The 24,792-nt window shown below is 47.3% G+C and overlaps 1 protein-coding gene across 3 annotated transcripts in view; it reads left to right on the top strand.

Annotated features, from left to right (window-relative positions):
* The window catches only part of KIF20B (kinesin family member 20B), a 2,369,321-nt gene that overhangs the window by 2,058,817 nt on the left and 285,712 nt on the right, over positions 1-24,792 (top strand). For all 3 annotated transcript variants that reach the window (XM_069611316.1, XM_069611317.1, XM_069611318.1), the window contains exon 29: positions 20,907-21,041. In XM_069611316.1, coding sequence (XP_069467417.1) covers positions 20,907-21,041 — 135 coding nt within the window. The remainder of the gene's footprint in view (positions 1-20,906; positions 21,042-24,792) is intronic.

Below are 24,792 nucleotides of genomic sequence, written 5' to 3'. Positions count from 1 at the left end.
GCTCCCATAAGAATTTATAACAATTTCAGCAATTTTGATCATATTTGAGGTTTTTGCCAGTCCATTCTAAGGACAACTTTAAAAGCCAATTCTGACAGCTTGACAGTCAATTCCGTTTTCTCTTGTGTTTGAAAGGGGGAAAGTGGGATTGATAGTCTGTTTGAATTCTGCCATTCCTGAATACCTGCTCTCTCCTCCTATCTCTTTACATTGCCTATTGGGGGGGTTGAGGGGTGTGCAGGGGAAATCTCTAACCACAGTGCTATCCGATCTGAAACCACACACAAGTATTATTTTCTGTGCTGAATTGTTTTGCTCACTACTTACTCCTTGTGTATTAAAGAGATCATACAGTGTTACATCACCCCATTGGTGATTGTTGTGTACCTATTAAGACATATTGTGATAACATTTTAAATACATAAATCTTTACCTTTGCAAACCAACCTGATTCCCGTTTCAGTTTGTGTGACCGGGGCGGTTCCAGGAGAAGGGCGTGATTTGAGTGGTATATCGTTCAGAATAAAGAACTTTTGGACTAAAATAAATAAGGATTTCAGTTGTGCACTACATGCTAGGCGTTGACTTGGGTGTATGCCGGATTGAAATCACTTACAGCAGGAAATGCAAGGAAGAAAGTTAGACATAGGTGGCAGATGGGCGAGCAAGCTTTGATCTTGGAAGCCTCTATTATTAATGTGGGAATGTTTATTAATACCACCCCATCTCAAAAAACGATGTTTGCTCGTACTTTGGATAAAGCAGACGGATTATTAGCCCAAATTAAAAACAAAAAAAGTACTGTTGATTCTCCCTGAGCCTGTTAATTTTGATAACATGAAGGCTGTTCCTGCTCTACTATACCGCATGGAGACAGATATGATCTCAAGAGCATTTGATTGGGGAATGGTTAAAGCACATTTGTGGTGCAATACTCCTTGAAGCTCCCAGACTGTATACCGATTCACACCTTGGGGTTTGAGTTGAGCTTAACTTCTATGAAGTGTCATTTAAATTGGAAGGTGCCAACATGATACAGCAATGTACTGGTTCCGATAGGTTCGCTGTATGAGGATTTAGCAGAGGCACTGACCACTGCAGCATTTGCTCCATTAATTAATTTCGAGAGGGAAGGGGAGGAGATCTTAGTGGAAGGCGATATGCAAATAGCAGATCTTGTTAATTGGCCAGTCAAAGCAAAAAAGAAACTGTTCGTTCACGATTGGTCTTGTACAATAGATAGTGTGAATTCTCTAAAACTGTATAAAAATCCTGACTGTTGCTGCTATAAAAAGATAAGAGTACTAAGATTTCATTATAATAATAATTTGCAAATATATAGCCTTACGAACCCTCAGGCATCTCAGTGCTGCTTATTATTACTCACAGCGTGTGGTGCTCATTTATCGAGCTCAGAAGTTTGGCCCTGCCGGGATTCAACCCTTCTTCAGCAGGCTCTGCACGGATGTCAAAGCAAGCGCTCTACTCGCTGTGCTATCTGACCGGCTAATATTTCAAATCCTGATGGAATGTGAGGCACTAAGATTTCTCAGAGCAGCTGTGGTCAAAATATGTACATGATATGAAGTATTTTGATGTGTTGGAATTCTACAATGAGCTGTTAGCAGAGAGTAAACTGGGCTAACCTGTTCTGTAATATAAATTACTCAGTGCCGCTGGGGTCATTCAGCTAAAATGGTGAGGATTAAAATGAACGTGAATGTTTTAACGTTGTACTGTATTTTAGACCATGTGAGAAATATAATTGAATTTAAGCTTAATGTTTTAATGTTGATCATGTGCTGTAAGTTGCGTGGTGTTTTAGAATTTTTCAAACTTTTTCAAATATCTTTATTAAGCCTTTTCTGTGGTTAACATGTAACACATTATAACATATCAACAAATCTGCCATCATCCCCTCGGCCTGGGCTTGAGTTAAGAACTTTTATGGAATCGAATAACGTTAGCTCAGCTTAAGTCCATTTTTGCTATGTAACCCCTTACTCCTCCTCCCCCCACCTCACAACAGATGAGATTGGCAACAAATACCAGATGAAATCAATGGAGCTTGGACGGGTCGGAAAAGTGTCAGTGGCAGCGCGCGGGAAAGCTTTGTGTATGCATTGAGGAAAGGTAACCATTCCATTTCTCTTGCGGACGAGAGGTCATGCAGTGCCCCTGTGATATTTTCCATCTCCTAAATTTTCTTGGCATTTTGCACTAGGAACACAATGTCCAATTGTTAAGCAGATTTCTACAAATGTGCGTGTTTATCATGGGCATAAGTGTACAAAGTTTCATAATTCTAGCGGAAATACATTTTGCGTAAAATCACATTTCTTGCCATTTCTTTCCAGAACATGGCACACGATTTTGCCACCTCTTGAAACGTGCAGCCAGACATTAAATGAACAACTTTGTTATTTTTATATTTTTCACAATTTTGACTGGCAAGTAATGATTCTTTTTTTTTTTTTATATATTATATTTTATTGGTTTTCTAACATACAAACTTTGGTCCTCACCGGGCCAAGACGCAAAACAAACTAAAAACAATAACACCGTACAATGGAATACTCAAACAAGCAAATCATACAAAGTCGTATTAAAGTTATTGTGCTAGTGTGAAGGATCCTCTACTGCCCTGCACATTCTACATTCAAGGAGTGTTATATCAAGTCTGGTTGCAGAGTTCACACCTCGTCTTCCCATCGGTGCCATATCTTGTCCGCCTTTTCAGGACAACCTCTGGCTTTATACACTCTTCTTTCTATGGCAATGCAAATCTGTACATCAGTGATCCACTGGCTAATTTGCGGCGTCTCTGGAGCACCCCATAGTTGTGCTATATTCCTTTTAGCAATTGCTGTTGTTGTCATGAAGCAGAGCTTTTCGTACCTTGACAAGTCTATTTCACTGTCCGCTCCAAGGAGTAGCAATTTCGGGTCACTGGGGATCGTAGCACTCTAGTAAGGATGTCACAGCATTGCCGCCAATAATCGCAGATGTTTGGGCATTCCCACAGTGTGTGAAAGAAAGTTCCTTCTTCTCTTTGGCAGCGTAGGCAGTCGGGTTCTGCTATCTTACCCCAGTGGTACGGGGCTACCCTCGGGTAGTAGATTCTATGTAGTATTTTTAGCTGTACCAATCGCAGCCTGGTCGATATGGCCACCTCCCGGGGGAACATTAGTATCTGAACCCAGTCTTCCGGTAATATCTACCCAACTTCAGCTTCCCATTTTGTCTTGAGCCGCACCAGCTCTGTTGTAGCAAAGGAGGTGATGACGTTGTACATTACTGTGGTGACTTTAGCCCGGATGCAGTCTGTTATTATATTGCGTTCTATTGGCGTGGTATCTGGCACGTCAGCTAGCGTAGGGAGGTGCTGCTGGAGTGCCTGTCGGAGCTGTGTGTAATGGTACCTTTCTGTCTCTGGGAGGTTAAAGGATATAGCCAGTCCTTCATAGGATCTGATGGCGCCATTGGTTACAATGTCGCCCACCTTCTCTATACCACACCCCATCCATACTGGCCATCTCGGTAATTTGGTTACCCTGTAGAGGTTTCCATTATTCCATAATGGTTGGATTGGCGTGACTGTCTCCCCATCCCATGAAGGTATGTGATTCAGCCCAAATACGGGGTGTCTGTGCCGCTATGTTTCTGGGGGTCGCTCTGGGCATTGCCTTGTACAGTTCCAGGGGGGGGGGGGGCAAGCCCGTACATGTGGCAGTGTTGGGTCTGCGTACATTGCATCGTTTACTACCGACATCTGGCTGGCCCAGTAGTATGTCTGTAGCCTTGGTAGGCCAATTCCACCCTCCCATATTGACCTTTGTAGTGTTCGTAGGGCAATTCTCGGGCCTCCACCTCCCCATAAGAGCTTTCTAAGTATATTGTCTATGTTCTGGAATTCTTTCACGGGTATGTATTGGTGGGCGTTTTGGAGCACATACAGGTAGCGGGGGAGTGTCAGCATTTTGAACAGTGCGGCTCGGCCTAACAGGGTCAAGGGTAGGGTCATCCAATGCTGCACATCCCCTGTGAATCGCTCCGTAATGGGTTGTAAATTGTTCACTGTGAAATCTAGGTTCCTTGTGATCTTAATTCCTAGATATTGGAAGTGATCAGGGGCTATTCTGTATGGGCAAGGCTCGGGAACCCCACTACCTAGAGCATTTAGTGCAAATAACGTGGATTTGGACCAGTTTACTTTCAGGCTGCTAAAAGCACCATATTTCTGGAGCAACTGTGTCACCACCGGGCACGTCGTCTTGGGGATCCCTCAGATATAGTTGTAAATCGTCTGCATATAATGAGACTGTCTTCCCATTCTGAACCCCCCGGGATGCCACTCCATGTGGGTGCCTCTCTCAGGAACTGGGCCAGTGGTTCCATGGCCAGCGCAAAGAGTAGGGCTGATAGTGGGCAGCCTTGTCGGGTCCCTTTTCCCAATGCAAAGGAACGTGAAGTCCAGCCGTTCACTCGGACTTCAGCCATTGGTGCCTCATATAGGAGTTGGACCCAAGAGAGAAACTGTTCCTGAAACCCCATTCTTCGCATGATAGCCCATAGAGCCTCCCATCGAATGGAGTTGAACGCCTTTTCGAAATCTATTGCAAGTACACCCAGGGGGATGTTGAGGGCCTGGGCCCGCTCAATGGCCAAGTGTATTCTTCTTATGTTCATTCTTGAGGATCTGCCTGGCATAAAGCCACATTGGTCCAGGTGGACTAGGGATGTTATGACTTGCTGTAGGCGTATCGCTAGGAGTTTGGCCAGAATCTTGGTTTCACCATTAATGAGGGAGATGAGCCTATATGAACTGCATTGATCCGGGGGCTTATTCACTTTGGGTATAACAGTTATTGTAGCTTTCCTCAGGTCCACCAGGAGGCGTCCTGTTGTCCAGGCCTGTTGGAACATGTTGAGTAGATGGGGAGCTGGGTTGTTACAGCCTATCTTCTTCCAGGTTTCTATAGGAAAGCCGTTCGGTCCAGGGGTCTTCCCAGACTGGAGCTGCATCATGGCCATTGCAATTTCGTCTTCCGTGATGTCTCGTTCTAGGCCAGCAATCTGAGTTTCATTGAGAGTCGGGAGGGTGATACCATCTAATATAGAGGCATCAGGGGGAGTTGTAGGTGCCTTATATAGTATCTTGTAAAACTTTGCGAATTCCTCAGCTATGTCCTGGTCCGTGGGGCAGGGTTCCAAGTTTTGGGACACAATTGCTCTCACATGGCTGTGCCCTTCGTCTCTCCTTTCAAGCCAGGCTAGGACCTTCCCCGCTTTGTCCCCAATATCATATATTCTGGCTCGCAAAGCACTGTGTGCCTGCCTGGCATTGTCCAATGTAATGTTTTGCAGTTTCTTTTGGGCTCGCATCAGTGCTCTGTTGGTATCTGGACACTCGTTGATAAGATGTTTTTCTTCTGCTTGTTTTACATTTGTTTCTGCCTCTCTCAGTGATTCCGAATGGATTTTCTTTTGGGCCGTCGTCCAGGAGATGATTTCTCCTCGTAGCACTGGTTTGTATGCCTCCCAGAGTGTAGAGGGACTCTGTAGTGGTCTTTTGTATGCGTTCAATCAGCTCAGGGGAACCTAGGTAGTAGTTATTCAATCTCCACAACGGTGGAGGAGCTGGTTTGCACGTCGTGAGTGATATGAGTAGAGGGGAGTGATCTGAGATGCCCCATGGAAGGTATTCGGCTTGCGTTACTGTGTGTGTTAATGTCGCGGGCATGAAGAAATAATCGAAGCGTGATAGCGATGCGTGTACTCCAGAGTGGAATGAGTACCCCTTTTCTTCCGGGTGTAGGTCGCGCCACACATCCTTAATACCAAACGCTTCCACAAATGTGGCCAGATTGGTTCGACGGTTAGGGTCTCTGTTACGTAGATGTGTACGGTCTTGTACATTGTTCATGACGTCATTGAAATCTCCCCCTAGGACCAAAGTGTCTGAGGTGTCGCTGGTTAGCAAGGGCGTTACAGCGTCCATAAATCTGGATTGGAGAGTCGGTGGGGCATAGATCGCCATAAGGGATATCATTTTGTTCCAGAGCGTGCCTGTGGCATATATGAATCTGCCCCCAGTGTCCTGTATTGTTTTGGTGAGGGTGAGCGGTAATCTTTTGTGGATTAATATCAATACCCCTCTGGCTCCCATCGTGAAACCAGCTTGTATGGTTGTGCGATAGTTCAAACGTTTAAATAGTGTGTTGGATGTACCCGCCAGATGGGTCTCTGTTAGGAAGACTATATCCGGACTGTTCCTGTTCAGGAACTGTCTCCAGGTGAGTAGTTTTAATGTTTTATTCTTATTGTCTTGTAGAGTTGCGTTCATGTGTATGGTTCCAGCTGGCAATGGAGCCTCCCATAGTGGGGGCGTTGGACGCGTGTGATTCGCAGCGCGGAGCAGTGATTGCTAGTCGATTAGTCACTGTTTTATGTAATATGTAGTGCTTCATCGAGTATTTCCAACTTGTAAACTTTTGCCAAACTCCCTGCTCCCCATACTTCATCCCCAACCGAAGCATCTGTCGCCCCTTAACAGTTCAAACTTTACTTAGGCAGTATATCTAGGCAGTCTAGGGCTCTGCCTATCGTTGTACGTTCGTTTCTTGCCAAAAGGGGGGGGGGGACGGTTCCATTCGGCAGCCATTACTTACTTTCTGCCATGTGAAACTTGTTTTTAGCAGGTTTCATTTCTCTTTTGTGTTTCGTGTTTTCACTTGCCTTTTTTGTTGCCGTTTCCGTCATGCGTTTTCGTTTTGTGGCACATTTTCCTGCCGCTGTGGTGGACTTTTGTCCGGTGGTGTTTCTGGATGTGGTCTATTACGGTTGTTTCCAGCCTTCTCCTTTCCATTCCAATCGCCTTCAATGTGCCTTTCTGCCCAATTCCATGCCTCTTTGGGATCCGAAAAGTGTACTGTTTTGCCCTTGTAGTATATCTTGAGTTGAGCAGGGAAAATCAGACCATATTTGATATTGGCGCGCTTTTTGGACTTCTCTAGTGAAGTCAGGGAAAAAGGAGATCTTCGAGCCGTTATAGTTGATGGACCCTTTCGTTCTTGCCATTTGTAGTATGGCATCCCTGTCTCTATAGTTCAGAAGTCTTGCTATGATCGCACGTGGTGGCGCCCCAGGGGTGACCGTGCCTGTTGGGATGCGGTGGGCTCTTTCGATAGAAAAGAATTTGGAGAAGGATTCAGTGTAATAAATGTCTAATAGCCATCTTTCAAGAAACAGCTCCATGCATTCTCCTTCAGCTTTTTCCGGCAGGCCTCGGATGCGGACGTTATTGCGCCTTGATCAACCCTCACTTTCGTCTACTCTTCCCTCTAGGGATTTCATTCGTTGTAGTATGGTGGTTATCTGGCGGTTGACACCTTGTAGATTGTCCTCGGTCACCGATATGCGTGCTTCCGCCTCACCGGTGCGTGCGGTCAGCTTCTGCAAGTCATGTCTCAACAGGGGTACCTCAGCTCCAATGGCGTCCATTTTCTTCTCCATTGATGTCCTGGAGCTGGCAATGGCGCCCATCACATCCCTGAGGGAGAAGTCCTCCATGATGTCAGGTTCGGTCGATGCTAATCTCTCTGATGATCTAGATAGCAGAGTGGTTGCTTACTGTTCTATCCTGCTTTGGGTGGAGGTTTGTCCTTCCCCATATTGCAAAGCAGGGCCTTGTATTATGAAGAAAAGTACGTTCTGTGGTTGGGAGGCATTTCTCAAATCGCTATGGGTTGGTAGAAGCTGTTGCCCGGGGCCCGTGTCTGCATCTATGCGCCAGTATTTCAGGGCCTGCGCTGGGAAAGCAAACGGATCTCAGTTCACTCGCACGGCAGTCTCTCGGGGTGTTGCTCTACCCCAGGCGGGTGGCCCGCTTGCAGCGAGATGGGATCACGGGAACTCCTCTCCCACAGCGCGTTCCAGGCAGGCAGACAGATTTCAGGGCCCACTCCCGCCTCTCCTTACCGGGTCTCGTGGGTTCCTCCTCCCGGTGCGCACCACAGATCAGCAGAGTAGCAGGTAAGCAGCAGGCTGGCGGGCGCTCAACGATGTACGGAGCGCCTGCGTCCATTCGGGAGGGACGGGGGGCAGGAATTCCGAGTCCCCACACGTAGCCGGTCCCCTCTCTTCAGCAATCAGTTGGTCCGCGTAGGGGGGGGGGGGCAGTCCCCTCCCTCTGAAGCAGCGACCATCTCCGCACAGCTTCTCTTCCACAGGTACCAGGATTTGCAGCATCGCCGGGTTGGCGCTCAGCAGCGCCCGGCGGCCATTTTGGAAACTTCCCAAACGTCGTCACTCCAATTTTACCAGCTTATATCTCTGAAACTGGCAGCCAATTTCACACTTGGACCACCGGGCATGAGAAACGTTATGTTCCGATACCCGAAAACACCTTTTACTTCACATGGGCAGTCGTTTTTCTAGCAGGATATCGCAGGATGCGGCTGACGGCCTCAGGAGCACCGAGAGCTCACGTCTTCATGCCGCGCCCGTTGGCCACGCCCTCCGGTTTTGCAAGTAATGATTCTTAAAAAAAAATGTTCTTTGTTAATATTCAGCCACAGATGGTGGTTTGTGTCCGCCTCTTTTTGTCTCCCTGCAGTCCAGGAGCAGTCTCCTCCCTGTTTGCTCTTGGCAGAGGCCATTTACGACCGTCTTCACACCTCGCATTTCCTTAGTAGCAGCTGTTCATTGTCCTCATGCCTCTGTAGACCAGGTTCTTTCCCAACCCCTAATTAACGCTTTTGTGTGATTTCCTGCTGGGGGGAAAGACCTTCCTTCTGTGAGAAAACCTGTTATTCCAGTTTGGTAGCTTCAGCCAGGCTTGATTTAATTGTTAATTCTGTTGAATTTTTCCTTAGCGCAAAACAAACTTGCATCAAATCACAGCTAAAATTCTCATTCAAGATTTTAAACCATGGGATCAAAACACTTACTAGTTGGGTTACTGTCAGTAACAGGCCTCTTAGATTGCAAACATTTGATTTCAGTTTATACATGCTAAAGTTTAATCAGGCAGGCTCCTGACAGCTGTCATCCAGCAGCTCTCTGCTGTACAGCGATTTTTCACATCTATAGACAGGCCACTTTTGCTGTGGAAATCTCTTTATGCTCTCAGCTTTTCAGGACCTTGTAAGTTCACAATGATGTCTTAAACTAAGTGAATTGTAGCACCCAGCAAGAATTTTGGATGTTTGAGGTGTTCTGTACCAGCTTTCTGCAGTTTCAGCAGCACAGAAAAAGGGATTTAAAGCAAGATTTGGGGGGTTTATTTAGCAAAGCACTGCTTTTTCCTTCTGTACTCCATTTTCAATTGTTGTTGAGCCCAGTGACATATTCCAGGAGTGAGATCTCTGTTCCACCACTGAAAACATGTGTGGCAGATTGGGCCACCATCTCTTTGTGCATTGCACAGCGCGATTTTCAGAGGTTTTGGCGCGCACAAGGGTTTTGCGGCCATTTTTCTATTTCTGGCACTATCATAACACAGCGATGCAGCTTAGCAGAGCAAAAGTGGGTCAATACATCCCACACCACAACGCGGGCGACATTGGACTTTTTCTCATTTATGACAAGCTATTTTTTAATGGCGTACTGCTGGATGGAAATCAATTGCGTTTGAAGCCCAACCTGTGTCTTATCCAGCATATAGGTAAGGTACAGAATGGGAAGATGAGCTATTCTGGCCAGCGCAGAAATAATTTGCTCCAGATGGTCACCCAGCTCTGCCCAAGTAAAGGTTGAACATGAACGGAGCAAGGATGCAACCATGTGTTTATCGTCGCAGAATTGGGACGCTGTTAATCAAAGCTCTCTGCCTGTTCAAATGCAGCTGAAGAGAACTTGTCGGCACACTCCACGACAGTGCGAGCCATCAAGTTGCGGTTGGGCATGATGTCCGCCTGCATCCAGCGCGTCCCTTATTGCAGGCTGCAGACAAGGCCTCTTAAGAGGTTTCTGGACGCATGTTGGCTGCTGGTATCAGGCTCTTGGACAGACAAGATCACACTCGCCCAGGAGTTCCAGCAAGCTCTACGATGGTAGGGAGGGCGTCCACATCTCACACAGGAATGTCCTTTTCAGATCCCACCATACCAGGAGACAGTCCCCACGGATGCCTCCCTAGAGGGGTGGTGGGGCCACATCAGAGAGTTGCATACTAGAGGTTAAGGACCTTCACATCAACGTCATGGAACTCTGGCCAGTCTTCTGGGCCCTCAAATCATTCCTGTCGTTGCTGAGGGAATGTGGTGAGAATTGTCACAGACAACACCACCACCATGTTCTACATTCGGAAGCAGGGCGGGACGCACCCGGCACTCCCTGGAAATCAAGACCCTGTGGCACTGGGCCATTCTTCAGGACATGCTCCTCATCCCATTTCACCTGGCAGGCACTAAGAACACCATCGCAGACTGGCTCAGCAGGGACCTGTGTTCCTGCCACAAATGGGAACTTCGTCAGGATCAAGTGTCTCTTCTCTTCTGCAAGTGGGGTCAAAATGGATCGACCTCTTTGTGACTGCGGCCAACTCCGAGTGCCAGAGGTTCGCCAGCAGGTTCCCACAGCCATAGAGCCTGGGGATGCCTTCTCGTTCCCATAGGAGGGGCTCTTCCTGTGTGCTTTTCCTCAGATCCTGCTCCTTATACGAGTGATCAACACACTCAGTGTCATTGCTGGATGATACTCATTGCTCCGCTGTGGCCTCAACTGACCAGGTATCCGGACCTGCTCCATCTATCCAGCTCCACTTCCTGATCTTCTTGCCAGAGAAGACTGGGCAATACTGCGCACAAGCCAGCTTTGCTGAGCCTCACGGCCTGGCTCTTGTGGCCCTAGAGTTTAGCCTTTATTCCCTGCTTCTGGAATGTTAAGATCCTATCCAAGGCCAGAGCTGCCTCTACGTTGGCATGCTATGGCCATAAATGGAAACGCTTCATGGTGTGGTGCAGGGCTCAGAAGATTACGACGCTGCGTGTCACAGCTCTGCAGCTCCTTCCGTACCTGCTTTCTCTGGCCAAGGCTGGCCTGGCTCATGCCTCTCTCAAGGTGCACCTGGCTGCCATATTCCGTTAAACCAGGACACCTGGTAAGCCATCTCTGTTGTCGCACAGGCTCATCAAGGAGATCATCAAAGGCATCTTCATGACTTTTCCACCAATGAAGGCTCCTGCTGCAGCTTGGGAGCTCAACGTGGTTTTGACTAAGCTCATTGGAGCCCCATTTGAACCAATGCATCAGGCCTTACTGAAGTTGCTCTCGTGGAAGACTGCTTTCCGCGTGGCAATTACCTTGGCCAGGTGGGTCAGGGAGATCCGACCCTCTTGCAAGCAGCCGTTCTTCTGTGCTACAAGGGTGGTTCTGTGGACCCACCGCACCTTCATGCTGAAGGCGCCTTCAGAATTCCACCTAAACAAGCGTTTGGTTCTACCAGTCTTCTTCTGAACCTTTCCACACCAGAGGAAAGGCAGTTGTATTCGCCGAACGTTGCTCGTGCCTTGAAGTTTTGTATGTGGCACGTACATACAAAGAGTTTTTGGAAGACATCTCAGCTCTTTGTGAATTATGGACCTGTGAATCGCGGGAAGGCCCTGTGTAAGGCTTCCATTTCCAGGTGTCTCCGGCTACATCATGCACTGTCATTTGGCCAACAGACCCTTTCCAGGTTGGCCCGAGAGCCCACTACACAAGAGTCATCGCAGCGAGGATGGCGTTTCACTCTGGTGTTCAATGCTGCTACGTGGGGGTCCACCCACACCTTCATGACATTCTACTGCATCAACAGGGATTCCAGGGAGGAGTCCCAAGTCGGCCAAGCAGTACTACACAACCTGTTTGTCTGAGGTTAGTCTGTTCCAGGGTTAAGTGTTTTGCTTCTGTGGAGCTTTGTCACCTCCCTTGCTATGTAATCGTATTCATGAGCATGTGAATCCATGCCAGACACAATGCTGGAGAAGGAACAAGTTACTTACGTGTAACTCCTGTTCTCCAGCATGGGTCTGGCATGGATTCACATGTGAAACCTCCTGCCCTCCCCTCTGTGGCTCTTCTTGATTCATACTGGCACTTTATGTGCTGTACCAAATCTGAAGATGGCCACCAGGGGTGGAGTTTAGGGAGACAACTGTCATTGGATGGGGGCAGTATGACCCAAAGGACAATGATGGGTTTAGACAAGAAATGCAATTTTCGGGCTAAAGCAAAACTGCTTTTTTTAAATTATTTTTTTTACTGAGGATTCCCAACCTGATGACTGGGAATAGTCATGAGCATGTGAAAACATACCATACCGGTGCTGGAGAACAAGAGTTGCATGTAAGTAACCTTTTCCTTCATCCCCTGAGAGTAGATTCTCAAATTGAGGATTGCATGCAACTAACTAAGGACATTCGCACTATTTGGTGCAATGTTCTGATTTGTGGCTTGTCACTCAACCCATACGTGTTACATCACTAAAAGCCTTCAAGGTCGACTTTTCAAAAAACATGATTTTTAAAATCGAATCCTCCCTCGCGGCCCTTGCAAGCCCTTTCCCTTTGACAATCTGAGTATTACAGAAGAAGTTGAAGTCACTCTGTCAATCCTTTTCAAATTCATAGGTGGCATAACCACCTGCATCGAAGCCAGATCAGGCACTTCCAAATTAATTTGAGTAAGGATGTTAGCGTCCCTCTGACCATATGGGGAGTTTTATTTTAACATTTTCTTCAGCCAGTGTTTCACATTTTTTTTTTTTTTTTGCCCCTTTTCCTTGTCTTTTTTCCTCCATTTACTGTTATCTCCCAACGTTTCCTTTGGGCACTCAACAGCCAATATCAGATCAGCAATGGGGCGAGCCATCGGTCTATCAACATCATTTTTTAAAGATTCCACTGTGGAAGTAAGCTCCATAACACCATCTGCAAGAGATTCCAAGTTAATTATCGCTCGGTTGCAAAGTATGCGTCAATAATTCTAACTTGCTTTTAAAATCAATTTTATTAGCATTTTTAAGTGAAAAAAATACTGCCAAATATTAAACATTTGCACAGTTAGGACATAACCCACCCACCACCCCAGCTGCCTTAGCCCTGTTTCTGCCCCATAACTCAATCCTGTTCAACACATTCCCCACCCCTCCCCTTGAAAATCTTTTCTCCTCCTACCCAGAGTATTCTTCCCACCTCCCCCATATTTTACCATACTTTCCCTGCATTACCTTAATCTGATACGCTATCTATTCCATACTCCGACAGCAGTCCATTCCTGCTTCCCATTTCGCAACTGTCGGTATGCCGCCTGATCCCCATGTGATCGCCAGGTCCCTTTTGACCACCATAGCCACTTTTGCCATCCACTGGATTTCCCATATGGACCCCTCATAGTCTTCACTCACATGTAACAGTAACAGCTTGGGGTCTTTGCAGAGTGTCTTGTCTAGGACTCTAGCCATAATGTTCGTAAAACACCCTCCCATGGGACTGAGATCAGCCGGCACTCGCACAGCAGGTGGTAGAATGTGCCCACTGCCTCTCCTATTTAAGGCATATGTCCGACTCTATCCTGTCCATCTTCTGAAGCCGGTCCCTAAAGAAGTACAACTTGTTCAGAATGTTGTACTGGATCAACCTCATCGACAAGGATATAATGACCTCCCTGACTGCCACCATCACCTCCACCCAGTTCTCACTCTCCAGTGGGCATAGATCTCTACAAAAATGCTTACTTAATGTTGTCATACTGTTGGAAAGTAACTTAACACCATATTTACGTCTGGAATGTCTGGCGCGGTTAACCTAGCCTGATTATCCAACTCTAGCAAAGTATAGTGCAACCCATTATGCACAGAGCCAATCTCTGCATTTGAACCAAACATTTCAGAACTAATGTCGCTTATTGGTTGTTCAGTTAGAAAGGAAAAAGCACCAACATCCTCTATAAGAGCATTTAGATCGAATATGGGATTCAAGAAATTTGTGTCTGCCAATGGGATCATTGGGCCACCCTTGATATCCCACGTCTCCAATTCTAGGACACTAATCTCTGATGAAATTGATGGAATCCTCCTTCGTTAGCTCCAATTCGTTTTACTATTTTACTTATAACTTCTGTGCTGAAGCCTGGAATGGCTTTGAAGAAATCGTCCAATCTTCATTGTGAGAAAGGTACTTTCAAAGAACTGGCAAAAGGATATTTCTCCAGCATGGGGTCTGGCATGGATTCACATGCTCATGAATATTCCCCGTCGTCAGGCCGGGAATCCTCTGTATAGAAAAAAATCAGTATCAGTTTTGTTTCTGATCTGTCTTTCTTAGTAGTAACCAATCACTGGTCTCTGGGTCATACTGCCCCCAGCCAATGACTGCCCTCTCCCTAAGCCCCGCCTCCGGCACCCATCCTCAGATTTTTACCGCACGTTCAAGTGTTGGGAGTCCTCGTGCTGTAGCTCTCGATCTTTTGCTGCGTTTTCGCACTTTTTCAGGAGATTTTTCTCATTTTTCGGTTAAATAGAGCCTCAAGCTCCACCGTTTTCTACATCCGATCAACGGGGATCCGTTTCGGAGTTTTCTACGCCCCTCAAGGGTAATGATTTCGTCGAGTTATGCTTTTGGAGGATTCCAGAAGTTCTGAGGCCTACCCCAGACATGGCCCAGGAGAAAGGAAGCTCGACGCCCGAGAAGCTGTTCAGGACCTGCCCTGGATGCCAGCTTCAGAATGTTTTCAAGGAGGACGAGCATTCGTTATGCCTCTACTGTCTCCATGAGGACAAGACGCACAAGGAGAAGGACTGTGCGTTTTGTGGGAACATGTCGGAGCGGACCATGAAGGATCGCCACCTCCGCCTCGCCAACTGGCTGGAAGGGAAGAGCCCGTCAGGCGAGAAGAAGAAAAAGAAGTCCGAGCGGTCTTCGAAGTCCTCTGAGGGTGCCCCGGTGACGGGGGCCCAAGAAAAGGCTAAGCACCGCGGGCACCGGGAGCGCTGAACGGTCGGGCTCCTTGGCTGCCAGGCAGGGCGCATCCTCCCCTCCGCCATCAACCACGAGCCAACGCTCTGGCTCGGGTAAGAGGAAGTCTGAGAACCCGGCAAAGCTTCTGGAGAGGCCCTGGTCGATCTCTAAGATTCCGGCAGAGGGGGAGCCAGGCGCGGACCCTCCCCCCAAGGTGAAGGCCCCAGGCGTCCAGAAGGTGACGATGGCCTTAATTCACCCTGCTAAAACCTAGATCGAGGATGTCGCCGCGGCCCTGGCACAGCCTGTGGAGGCTACACCAGTGGAGGCGCCCTCAGGACCCAGAGTCTCCCTGCCACCGCGGAGGGATTCGTCTTTCAGGCCCATTGAGAAGACCCCCACGAAGTCCGCGTTGGAAAAGGTGGGGGAGGGGCTGGTGGCCATCGTGGATACGTGCACGACCTCTGAAGAAGAGCTCATCGAAGTTGTGGAAGAGGCCCAGCCCATTGGGAGGGATCCTGACGAGGGCAACGATGAGAGCGACGGTGTCGCCGACAAGGCTCCTCAAGAGCCCTCGCACCTGCCGTTTCCGGCACCGCAGGACACCTCAGCGGCCATTTTGTCAGTGATTCAGTCCTTATGCTCGGCGGCAGCAAAGAAGAAAGCTGGGAGGGCATCGGCCTCGACATCAACTTCCCCGCCGGACGGCGATCATCTCATCCGCAGCGACGACTATCAAGGCGGCCAACACCCTGGCTATCGTAGCCCGCTACGACAGGGAGTTGTAGTTCAAAATGGCCCTTCTGTTAGACTTCCATGGGTCTGGCATGGATCCACATGCGAACCCTCCCGCCTACCCCTCTGCGACTCTTCACTTGGTCATACTGCCACTTTACGTGCTACCAAATCTGAGGATGGTTGCCGGAGGCGGGGCTTAGGGAGAGGGCAGTCATTGGCTGGGGGCACTATGACCCAGAGACCAGTGATTGGTTCCTACTAAGAAAGACAGATCAGAAACGAAACTGATACTGATTTTTTTCTATACCGAGGATTCCCGGTCTGACGACGGGGAATATTCATGAGCATGTGAATCCATGCCAGACCCAAGGTAAGTAACTTGTTACCCTTTCTCCGACTCTGTGCTTTTTTGCAGACGTCAGGCTGGCTATTGGCTGAAAAGCTGCCTGTTGCCTTTATCGTAATGAGTCCGCTTCAAGGGCAGCAATTCTTGATGATTCAGCTGCCTCAGCTATTTTCAATTTACCATTAGCCACCTTATCCACTTGTGCCGATGAATCAATCTCCCCTTGCATATGTTTTTTTTTTTTTTTTTTGGTGTGACATCCTTAATCAGAAATATTCCTGTCTGCCCCACCATCTCAACGGTAAGTGTTTTAACTATTTCCATATTTAATGGGGTTCTGATCTCTCAAATCTGTATGGAAGACTCTCCAGAACTTTTTCCACTCATGCATGTTCCTAATGTAATTTCATTACATGCTGGGGCATCATGGTAACTGATTGGTTCTGCACATTCGATACATATGCTCTGAAACTATTTCCAAGGCTTTGCATGTTTTCTAATAATACCTTCAGTAGAGACACTTTATTCAGACTCCTTCTGCTTCCAGAGACATGGGGGTCATAAGCTATTTGCCTCCACGTATCTGAAAGCTTCTGGCGATGTGCACGTAGGCTTCCACTTCTACGACTAAACCTACTGATGATGGATCCTGCAATAAACTTGCTTCCAAGGGTACAACTTGACAGTTTGTGACAATTTCTTCAGTCATATCGTTAATGATGATCGTCTCTGCATTACTCGAAGATTGTACATCCTCATTTAGATTTCATGCAGATCGCTAGTCACAAGTTATGGATTAGTGTTAAGCAGAATCCTTGGCAGTGCCCTTAGGGACCACTACACAAGATTAAGACTACAGGTGGTAGTACAATTTCAGCTTTGGTACAAGCCTGTACTACACAGTTAGAGTGGTAGCAGTAGCAGAGCAGCCAGACTTAACTCAAGAGCAAATGAGCAGTAGTAGAGAATACACCAAGGGCTACAATTACTTTGACTCAAGCAAACACTGACTCAAGGTTTTTGGTTAAAAAGTAAAAGTACATTTATTTCTAGACCTTCTTTTCGTAAAACACTTCACTTCTATTAAATGAAAACCACATGTAAAATACACTACACACAACCAATTCACTTTGTGCAGTACAATTCAAGGTAAGTACCTTTGGATTTGACAGACCGGTGTTGTGAAACAAAGACCTTACCAGGGGTTTTTACGTGATCATTTTTTGACAGTAATGACATTTTGGTCTTACGAAAGAGACGCTTACCCGCGAGAACAAATGTTACCTTAGTCAAACACACTTAGCACATGAATTAACACGAGAGTTGGGGTCAAAAACCATAGGCAATACTTTTGTCAAGGCAGATAGAATCAAGAGACACTTTCTAACACGAAGGTAAGTCAATAGGCCTGTGCCAGTTTCGATGGGACAGGGGTCCTGTTGTCGAGGATCACAAGGTTAGCACAATTCATGATTCAATATTGCCAGGAGTACTTAGATATTGTCAATAGGAAAGCAAAGGTTATAAGAGGGAAGGAAGATAAGGACAAGCCTTTGGTGAGGAGAAAAGGGTTCACCCTAGTTCCTCGAAGTCTGACACAGTACCTTATTTGTATGAAGAAGAGCTGGTACCACATCAGTTGTTCCTGGTAGTGCCTGCAGACTCACGGTTCGTGAAGCTTCAGTCGTGGGGACAAGGAGGATGATTTCTGGAGCAATCTGCACTACCCAGGGAGGAAGCCAGCAGCAAAGCAACAGTGAATAAAAGGTGCGCTCCTTTAAAACGGGAGAGGCTCTTCAGATGGCTATCCGGACCACTACCCCAGTGTACAGCGATTTCGACCAAGAAGAGGATCTTCTGCCTGTGGAAGGTGAGCTGGTTGATCCCACCAGGCTCAAGGGAAGAAGTCTTCGGACTGGATCTTCTCTTGTTGTTCAAGGGTAGATAGCTGAGGACTGCAGCAGGGCTTCACCAGGACTAGAGAGTTGCAGCAGCCGTCTTCTTCTCTGCTTCTCTTTGGTTCCTTGCAGTTCCAGTGGCGACTCTGAATTCCAGCCCAAGAGTCCTGCCTTTTATGCCAAAATCCCCCATTCACACAGCCTGGCTGTCAATCACTCAGCAGGGGGGTTGTCCGGCCTGGACAACCACCTCAGCCAATCAAGACAAAGTGTGACCTGGGTCTCAAGGAGATCCTGTGCAGGGGGTGACTACACTCCTCCCTCACATTCAGCCCACCTAGACACCCAGTCGCCACAAGGAGGGCTTCTGGACAGAAGCCTGCCAAAAGCCGGCAAACAAAGTAAAACACATGAAGGACTTTAACAAAAAAAATGGCGATTAAACCCAACTGGATCCGAAATAAAAAGTATTTGGTCAAGCGGGTTTAAGTTCGAGGCTAATACGATAGCCTGGAACAGTACCACGTTTATATAGTATAATCGTGGTAGAAAAGTTAGGGTAGATACCACTGCCACCAGCCAAGTCTAAATGTTAAAAGAGCAAAACAAAGCTTAGAGAGGCACAGACAAAAAGGGATAGGAATTAACCCTTTCCAGTACTCCATGCAAGATGGGTTTTAAATGACTACATAAAGTAAATGGCAACTTTACCTGTTTCTGGGGGACAGTAGTCAGCCACAGAATAATGGCGTCAGGGGGAAGTCTCAAAGACAACCCTGTGTCACTGCTCTGAAGGTGCTGTGTAACACACACAAAAAGGGGGGCTCATGGAGTGGTGTGCCCCAGAGCCCAAGATCACACAAACAGTAGAAATACACATGGCAAAACACATGTAAGAGTGGGAAAAATGCTCTCACTCTTACCAGGTGGAAAAAATAAACCCCTGAAATCCAGCAAAGCTGCTGAGGGACTCACTAGGTGAGGGAAATGAGCCATAAATGAGAATTCTTCCTAACAATTAGCGTCCCAAACCAAAGGGATACACGCAGTTAAGGAGACCGGCTCCAAGAACATTTGTGGTAAGGCTCAACGAGAAAGGCTTGGAAATTACCCCAGGATCGAAACTGAATGTATACAACGCACTGTGACCACTCCACAAAAGAGTGCAATAGTCTTCTGAATAGAACGGTATTCCCACGTTGCTCTGAGAGGTCGCAATGTAAAATCGCGCCACGCAGATTTTAACGAGTGCCACAGGCACTGTGCTGCACGGGACTGTACCTCTTGCGATTGTCAGTGTGGGGGGCTGTCCAATTCAGGATTCACATATGACCAGCACACCTATGGACGATATACCATATGCAAACAGCACAAGAGGAATGGATAAAATTTGAAATACTGAAGTGGACAGCCCCCCACACTGACAATCGCAAGGGGTACAGTCCCGTGGAGGACATAGTCTGTTAACTTGCCTTGATAAAGACTGCATAGGTCGAAACACGTGTTGGCATTGTTAATAAATCAGAGAATCTGAAAATCAATCTTCTCTTGTCTTATAACATTGTTATATACCCTTGCAACTTATGGGATGTAAGTTGTAAAATATTTTGTATCAGCGCATTGATTTTGGCACTCTGTTTGTCAATGGTTTACCTACACTAGGCAGGGGTTAGTCTAGTTGTGCCTCAATCTGCAGCTGTGAACCGCAACAAAAATACAAACACTACAGCAACGCCCACATTACCTGGTATACTGCTGCATTATATACATTGTGCATACTGTGTGGCTGTGATCTGAAGGTGAACTTCCAGTGATGGCTACTAGGTGGTGCTCTGCATGTATTGCTTTTTAGTTGACATGGCATATTCTCCAATCATGGATGGACCCTTTTGACAAGTTGGCCCCCATATTGTTCATAGTACAGCACCCCCCAATGTTTGGCGTGCACCTCCTGCAGAATATATTCTCTCTACAGCCGTATGCTGCTGCTTTGACTATCTTAATGGCATTACATATATTTCTTTTAATGTATATCTTTTTAATCTTCATTTTTATTTTTCAAAAATTTCTGAAATTAAGTGTTTGGGGAATCGAAACGCACATGTTTGTAATATACCGTTCATCTTTTTTCCGGTGACAAGCATATCATTTTTGTTCCGGCTCAATAACAAGACAACGAAATCATCATTGATCCTTTAACAAAAATGTCTTATTATGCATACAACAAAAAAGGAAATGTGTCGTCCTGTGTATTTTGACTAAAGCAATGTTCGTGATATCTAGAGTGATAGGAATAAAGAATCAATGAAAACTTTTTCTATGTGTTAAATGGATGAGTCACATAAAATATGTGATAAGAGCCTTAAAAGGATATAATTGTCCAATGGAAAGCCTCTTTTGAGTTACAGTGGTAGACAGTCCTACCAACTTTGTTGATGTCTATTATGTATATGTGTACAGTGGATTTATATGTGCTATTCATGATATATGCTGCATAAAATTCATAAAGAATGGTGGCAAATAACATAAGTTCCTGGGTAATAGTTTATTACAAGAAACTAGGTCTTACTTGCAAGCTTCTGGAAGCCATTGAAAAGAATTAGTATTTTTCTTTAGCATGATCTGTTAGTTTTGGCATCACGTGATGAACAAGTAGCATCTCTTTGAAAGCACCAAAAAGGCATTCTCTGGAGTGCGACTTGTCCCTGTCATTCGGGTTAAACCTAAATCTGTAGAGCCAATGAGCAGTTCCAGCAAAGGCTACAGAGGAGTCCGTTGTGGTTGCAGTGGGTGCTGTGCATATGATTCTTCCATTTATTTTTCCAGGATTTTTATTGACATTTTAGTCTTTGTTGGTTGGTTTTATTCAAGTCTGGCCACACTACAAAAGCATCATGTTATTGTGTCACTTGTATGTGGAAATAAATCAATGTACAGGAGGTAGGCACAATGTGAGTTTACATTTTTTGTGCTTTTTTCCAGGCATATGAGGAACCACCAAACAACGGAGAAATGCATGCACCAGGTGTTCCAAAAAGCTGTGGCAAACCCATGATAAAAAAGGCAGCAGACCTTTCTAGTCATTTTAGTGAAGCTTCCTCCATTGATGACTCTGAGGTTAGTGTTCATTAACAATTTATGCAATTGGCTAGTGACAATTAATGAGTAGGAAATGGTGTGGTATGTGGAGGATTCAGGGGGAAAGCTCATGCTTGCCTCCCAGCTTACTACTTGAAATGTTTCCCCTTTGTATATATCAATTTTAAAAATTCTCTGTTTGCCCCGTGAATACTTGATCTAATTACATTTGTTGACAACTAGCTGGGTACCCGGCATTGCCTATGTCCTGATCGAGTGGTGTCTCATGTTTCCTGGAGGATGTTGCTCTTGCCCTCAAGTCAGCAAGTCTTGCTTCAGTTTGCTCTGGTTTCTCATTTGCCCTGGAGAAAGTTGCTCTTGTCCTGTGGTTGGCAAGTCGTGCTGCTGTTTGTTGTGTTTCAGAAGCTCTTCATATTTTTTGCTTTGCATCAGATGGAGCTTTTCCAAGTGATATTCTTTTTTTGTGCGGCATGTTTGTCACTCATTGGCTTCAGCACATTTGAGAAAATGTCCAAGAAAGAATGGTTGTTCTCTCTTCTCGTGAATGAACTTGAGTAAACTGTAACATTGCTATTTCCCATATTTAGACTTGCATGATAAAAAAATTACATTTTATATTTAATTGCCTATAAAAATGTGTTAATAAACAATTTCGAACTGTATACAGTAGTAATACATTTCAAAGGAATAACCAACACATCGAACATACTCTTACGTCCCGTCCCCTTTCCTCCATACTGCATGGACGTCCCTTCCAAGGGACGGGAGACGGAACCTTTTTCACCAGAAAAAACCTTCTCCCCCTGTAAATTTAGAGGCGTGCAGGGGTGCGGCCCTGGGAGCATGCACTGCCCTGACTCCGTCCTCCGGCGCCACACCCCAGTCCCCTTTTCCTCGTCGACTGGAACGGGCCGAATTCACCAGCGCTCCTGGGTTTTTCTTCGGCCGTGTAATTCCATGCGCAGATACTTCTGTGTTTTTTGTCTTTTATCATTACAGGTACTCAGTCCTCAGGCGTCACGCTCCTCCCCGGTGCATGCCAACTTCCACAGGGTTCAGCAGGTGTCCATCTTGCGACTGGCTCTTCCCAACTTCAGAGACCCACGCCCTCTGCCTACGTCATCAAGGTTTCTGTCATCAAGGTCTCTGAAGAACAGACTAGTCCGGTGTTGGGAGCTCTTCCAGAAGTCGCCTCCAGAGTTCCTCAAGGACTTGGTGAAACATCGATCCAGGCCCAAGGTAGGGCCTCTATTTTCCATCGCACCTTGCAAGGGAGACTCCTTCCCAAGGATTTGCCGGCGCGCGATGGACTGCTCAGGTCCTCATACCAGCATGTGCACCGAGGCTGCCCCAGCTACCGGCCGCCTGGCAGAGGGATCCTCGGATCCTCCTGATGACAGTATTGAGGGACCGGAAGGTTCTTGTACCGGGTCTTCACCCTGGGGGCTCCACCCTAGTACCGACAATACATCCGAGGAGTGCCTAAACGCAGCTCGTTCAGCACTCGGGTCACGGCCTGAGTAGCAGGGTAGGCCTCGCAATCCACACTCAAGAGTCCTGGAGGAGGCTGGGCCCAGCGAGCCGAGCAACACGACGCAGGCACGTGGCAGGCAGCTCAACAGAATGGCCACCACGCCAGACATCAGCACCCGTCCAACGCCATTCCAGGAGTTCGGCGAGGAACAAGTGTGAAGGTAGGACTGGCCTCAACCAGGTACGTGGTCTACAGCCTATCCTTCATTTGTGCAGGGCAGGTTCCCGCTGCATCCGTATGGGCAGGGTGTGCATCGGCTCCAGCAGCCTCCCGCTACTCTATTTCCCCTACCATTCCTCCAGCCTGTGAATGCAGGTTCTTTGAGAGGTTCCTTGGGCTCATGAAGTCCCCTCGGATGGGGGTTATCCTCAGGGATTCCATCAGGGATGTGCTCCCTCCAATGCTTCCAGCACCTCAGGCTCCTGCACCAGCACCCCCAGCCCCGGCGCAGCCTCTGCCTCTGGCCCTCCAGCCGATTCCTCAGCCGGTTCCATACCAGCCTCCTCCACAGCCTCTGGCTCTGGTCCCGGCACCCCAGCCGCCGGCTCCTGCTCCTCTCCCACCCACACATGATCCTCCTGACCCACAGGACACGGATGAGGAGGATCATCCTAACACGCCCTCATCAGCCAAAGCCCTCCACAAACATCTTGCACGGCTGGCGGAGTACCTGGGCCTGCCTCAACCCGAGGTCGAGCAACCGGCAGAGGGGGTCCTTGCTGAAGTCTTAACGCGACGCCCTTCTGCCAAAACAGGAATTCCACTGCAGACCTATGTAGTCTCCCTGGCCAAAGAGGGTTGGCTCAAGCCGGTCAATCGACGCCTGGATGCCAAGTACAGGCAGATTTCGGGGGATACACTCTATCAGCCCATCCTCAACCACACTCCTCGGTGATAGCTGCGGCATCACTATACTCCAAGCCTCAGTTGTCCTCGGCTTCCTCCTCAGTGATGCTGCTAGGCAAGGAGGAGAACATCTTGGAGGCATACAGGAAGAAGCTGTATTCCAACACATCCTTGCATCTTCATCAGGCCAACGCCGATGCCATGCTGGCGGCCGTGAACCAAAGGTTATGGCGGGAAATTGCAGACTTCCTCTCAGAACTTCCTATGCAGAGCCAATCACGTTTCAAGGCGGCAATGGCTGAAGCCAAGCTGGTGGCGCAGGACCTCATGGAGTCCACCGTGGCCCATATTGACACCTCTGACCGTGCCATTTGTATCGCCACGGACATGAGAACGTTCAGGAGTGCATCTTAGATCTTCAGTTCAAAGCCAGTGACCTCTTCCACTCCACAACGGATGAGGAGCTGGACAAAAAGAAAAACAGCTCTCAAACAGCCAAGTCTTTATCCATCATAACAAAGACCACGCCCAAATTGTATACCCAGTCACAGCAGCGCTCAGACAAGGGGCGTACAGAGGGTTCAGCGGATTCCAGGAACGGAGGTCCAGGCAGCCGAACCGCTCACCGACTCCAATCGGCGCAAGCAACAAAAAGGGGTGGAGGGGTAAGGTCTTTTTCCAGTCCCCCTCCTCCTCAACAGCCTCTGAGGGAAAGAGGGCATGACACGCCCCTTCTGGTCCACGTGTCTCCAGTCTGGGGAAGGCGTCCTCTCCATGCAGATTTCTGGCGCCAGAATTTTTCAGACCCCTGGATCCTTTCCGAGGTATCCACGGTGTTAACCAGAAACCTGTGCAGTTCCCTTAGGGAACACTGCAAAAGATTTAAGACTACAGGTGTTGGCAGTAAACCCACTTGGTAGCAGTCTGTACCACCCAGATTTACCTGGTAGCTGGCTGAGCCGTCAGACTTCTCTCAAGAAGGGTTAGGCAGTATGCAAAGTATACACAATAGGCACTCAGACACACTAATACAAGCAAACACTGACCAGAGCTTTGGTATCAAAGTATATCATTATTTATTTAAAAACACTGTTTGAAACACTCCAGCACTCTTATTGTAAAATATTCTAAACACAGTTACTATTGTAATATATACACCCCTTTTTCCTTATCAGATAAGTCACTGTAAAACACCACTTATTTTCATACAGAGGTGAGCGCTTAACTAGATGGCACTCCAATAAGTTTGTGAGAAAGGGAGGGAAAAAGACAGAATATGGAAAGGTACACCACTCTAAGATTCAGGAACACTGTTAGCAAGGCAGAAGAGCAAAAGTCACTGGTGAGCCAAAGTCCAAAGGCTGGGCCCACTCTTAGAGAGAGCAGAGC

This window comes from Ambystoma mexicanum, chromosome 8, assembly GCF_040938575.1.
Source record: "Ambystoma mexicanum isolate Mex_15411 chromosome 8, UKY_AmexF1_1, whole genome shotgun sequence".
Taxonomy (NCBI): Eukaryota; Metazoa; Chordata; class Amphibia; order Caudata; family Ambystomatidae; genus Ambystoma; species Ambystoma mexicanum.
Note: the sequence above shows the minus strand (reverse complement) of the source record. Positions and strands in the feature narration are given on the sequence as shown.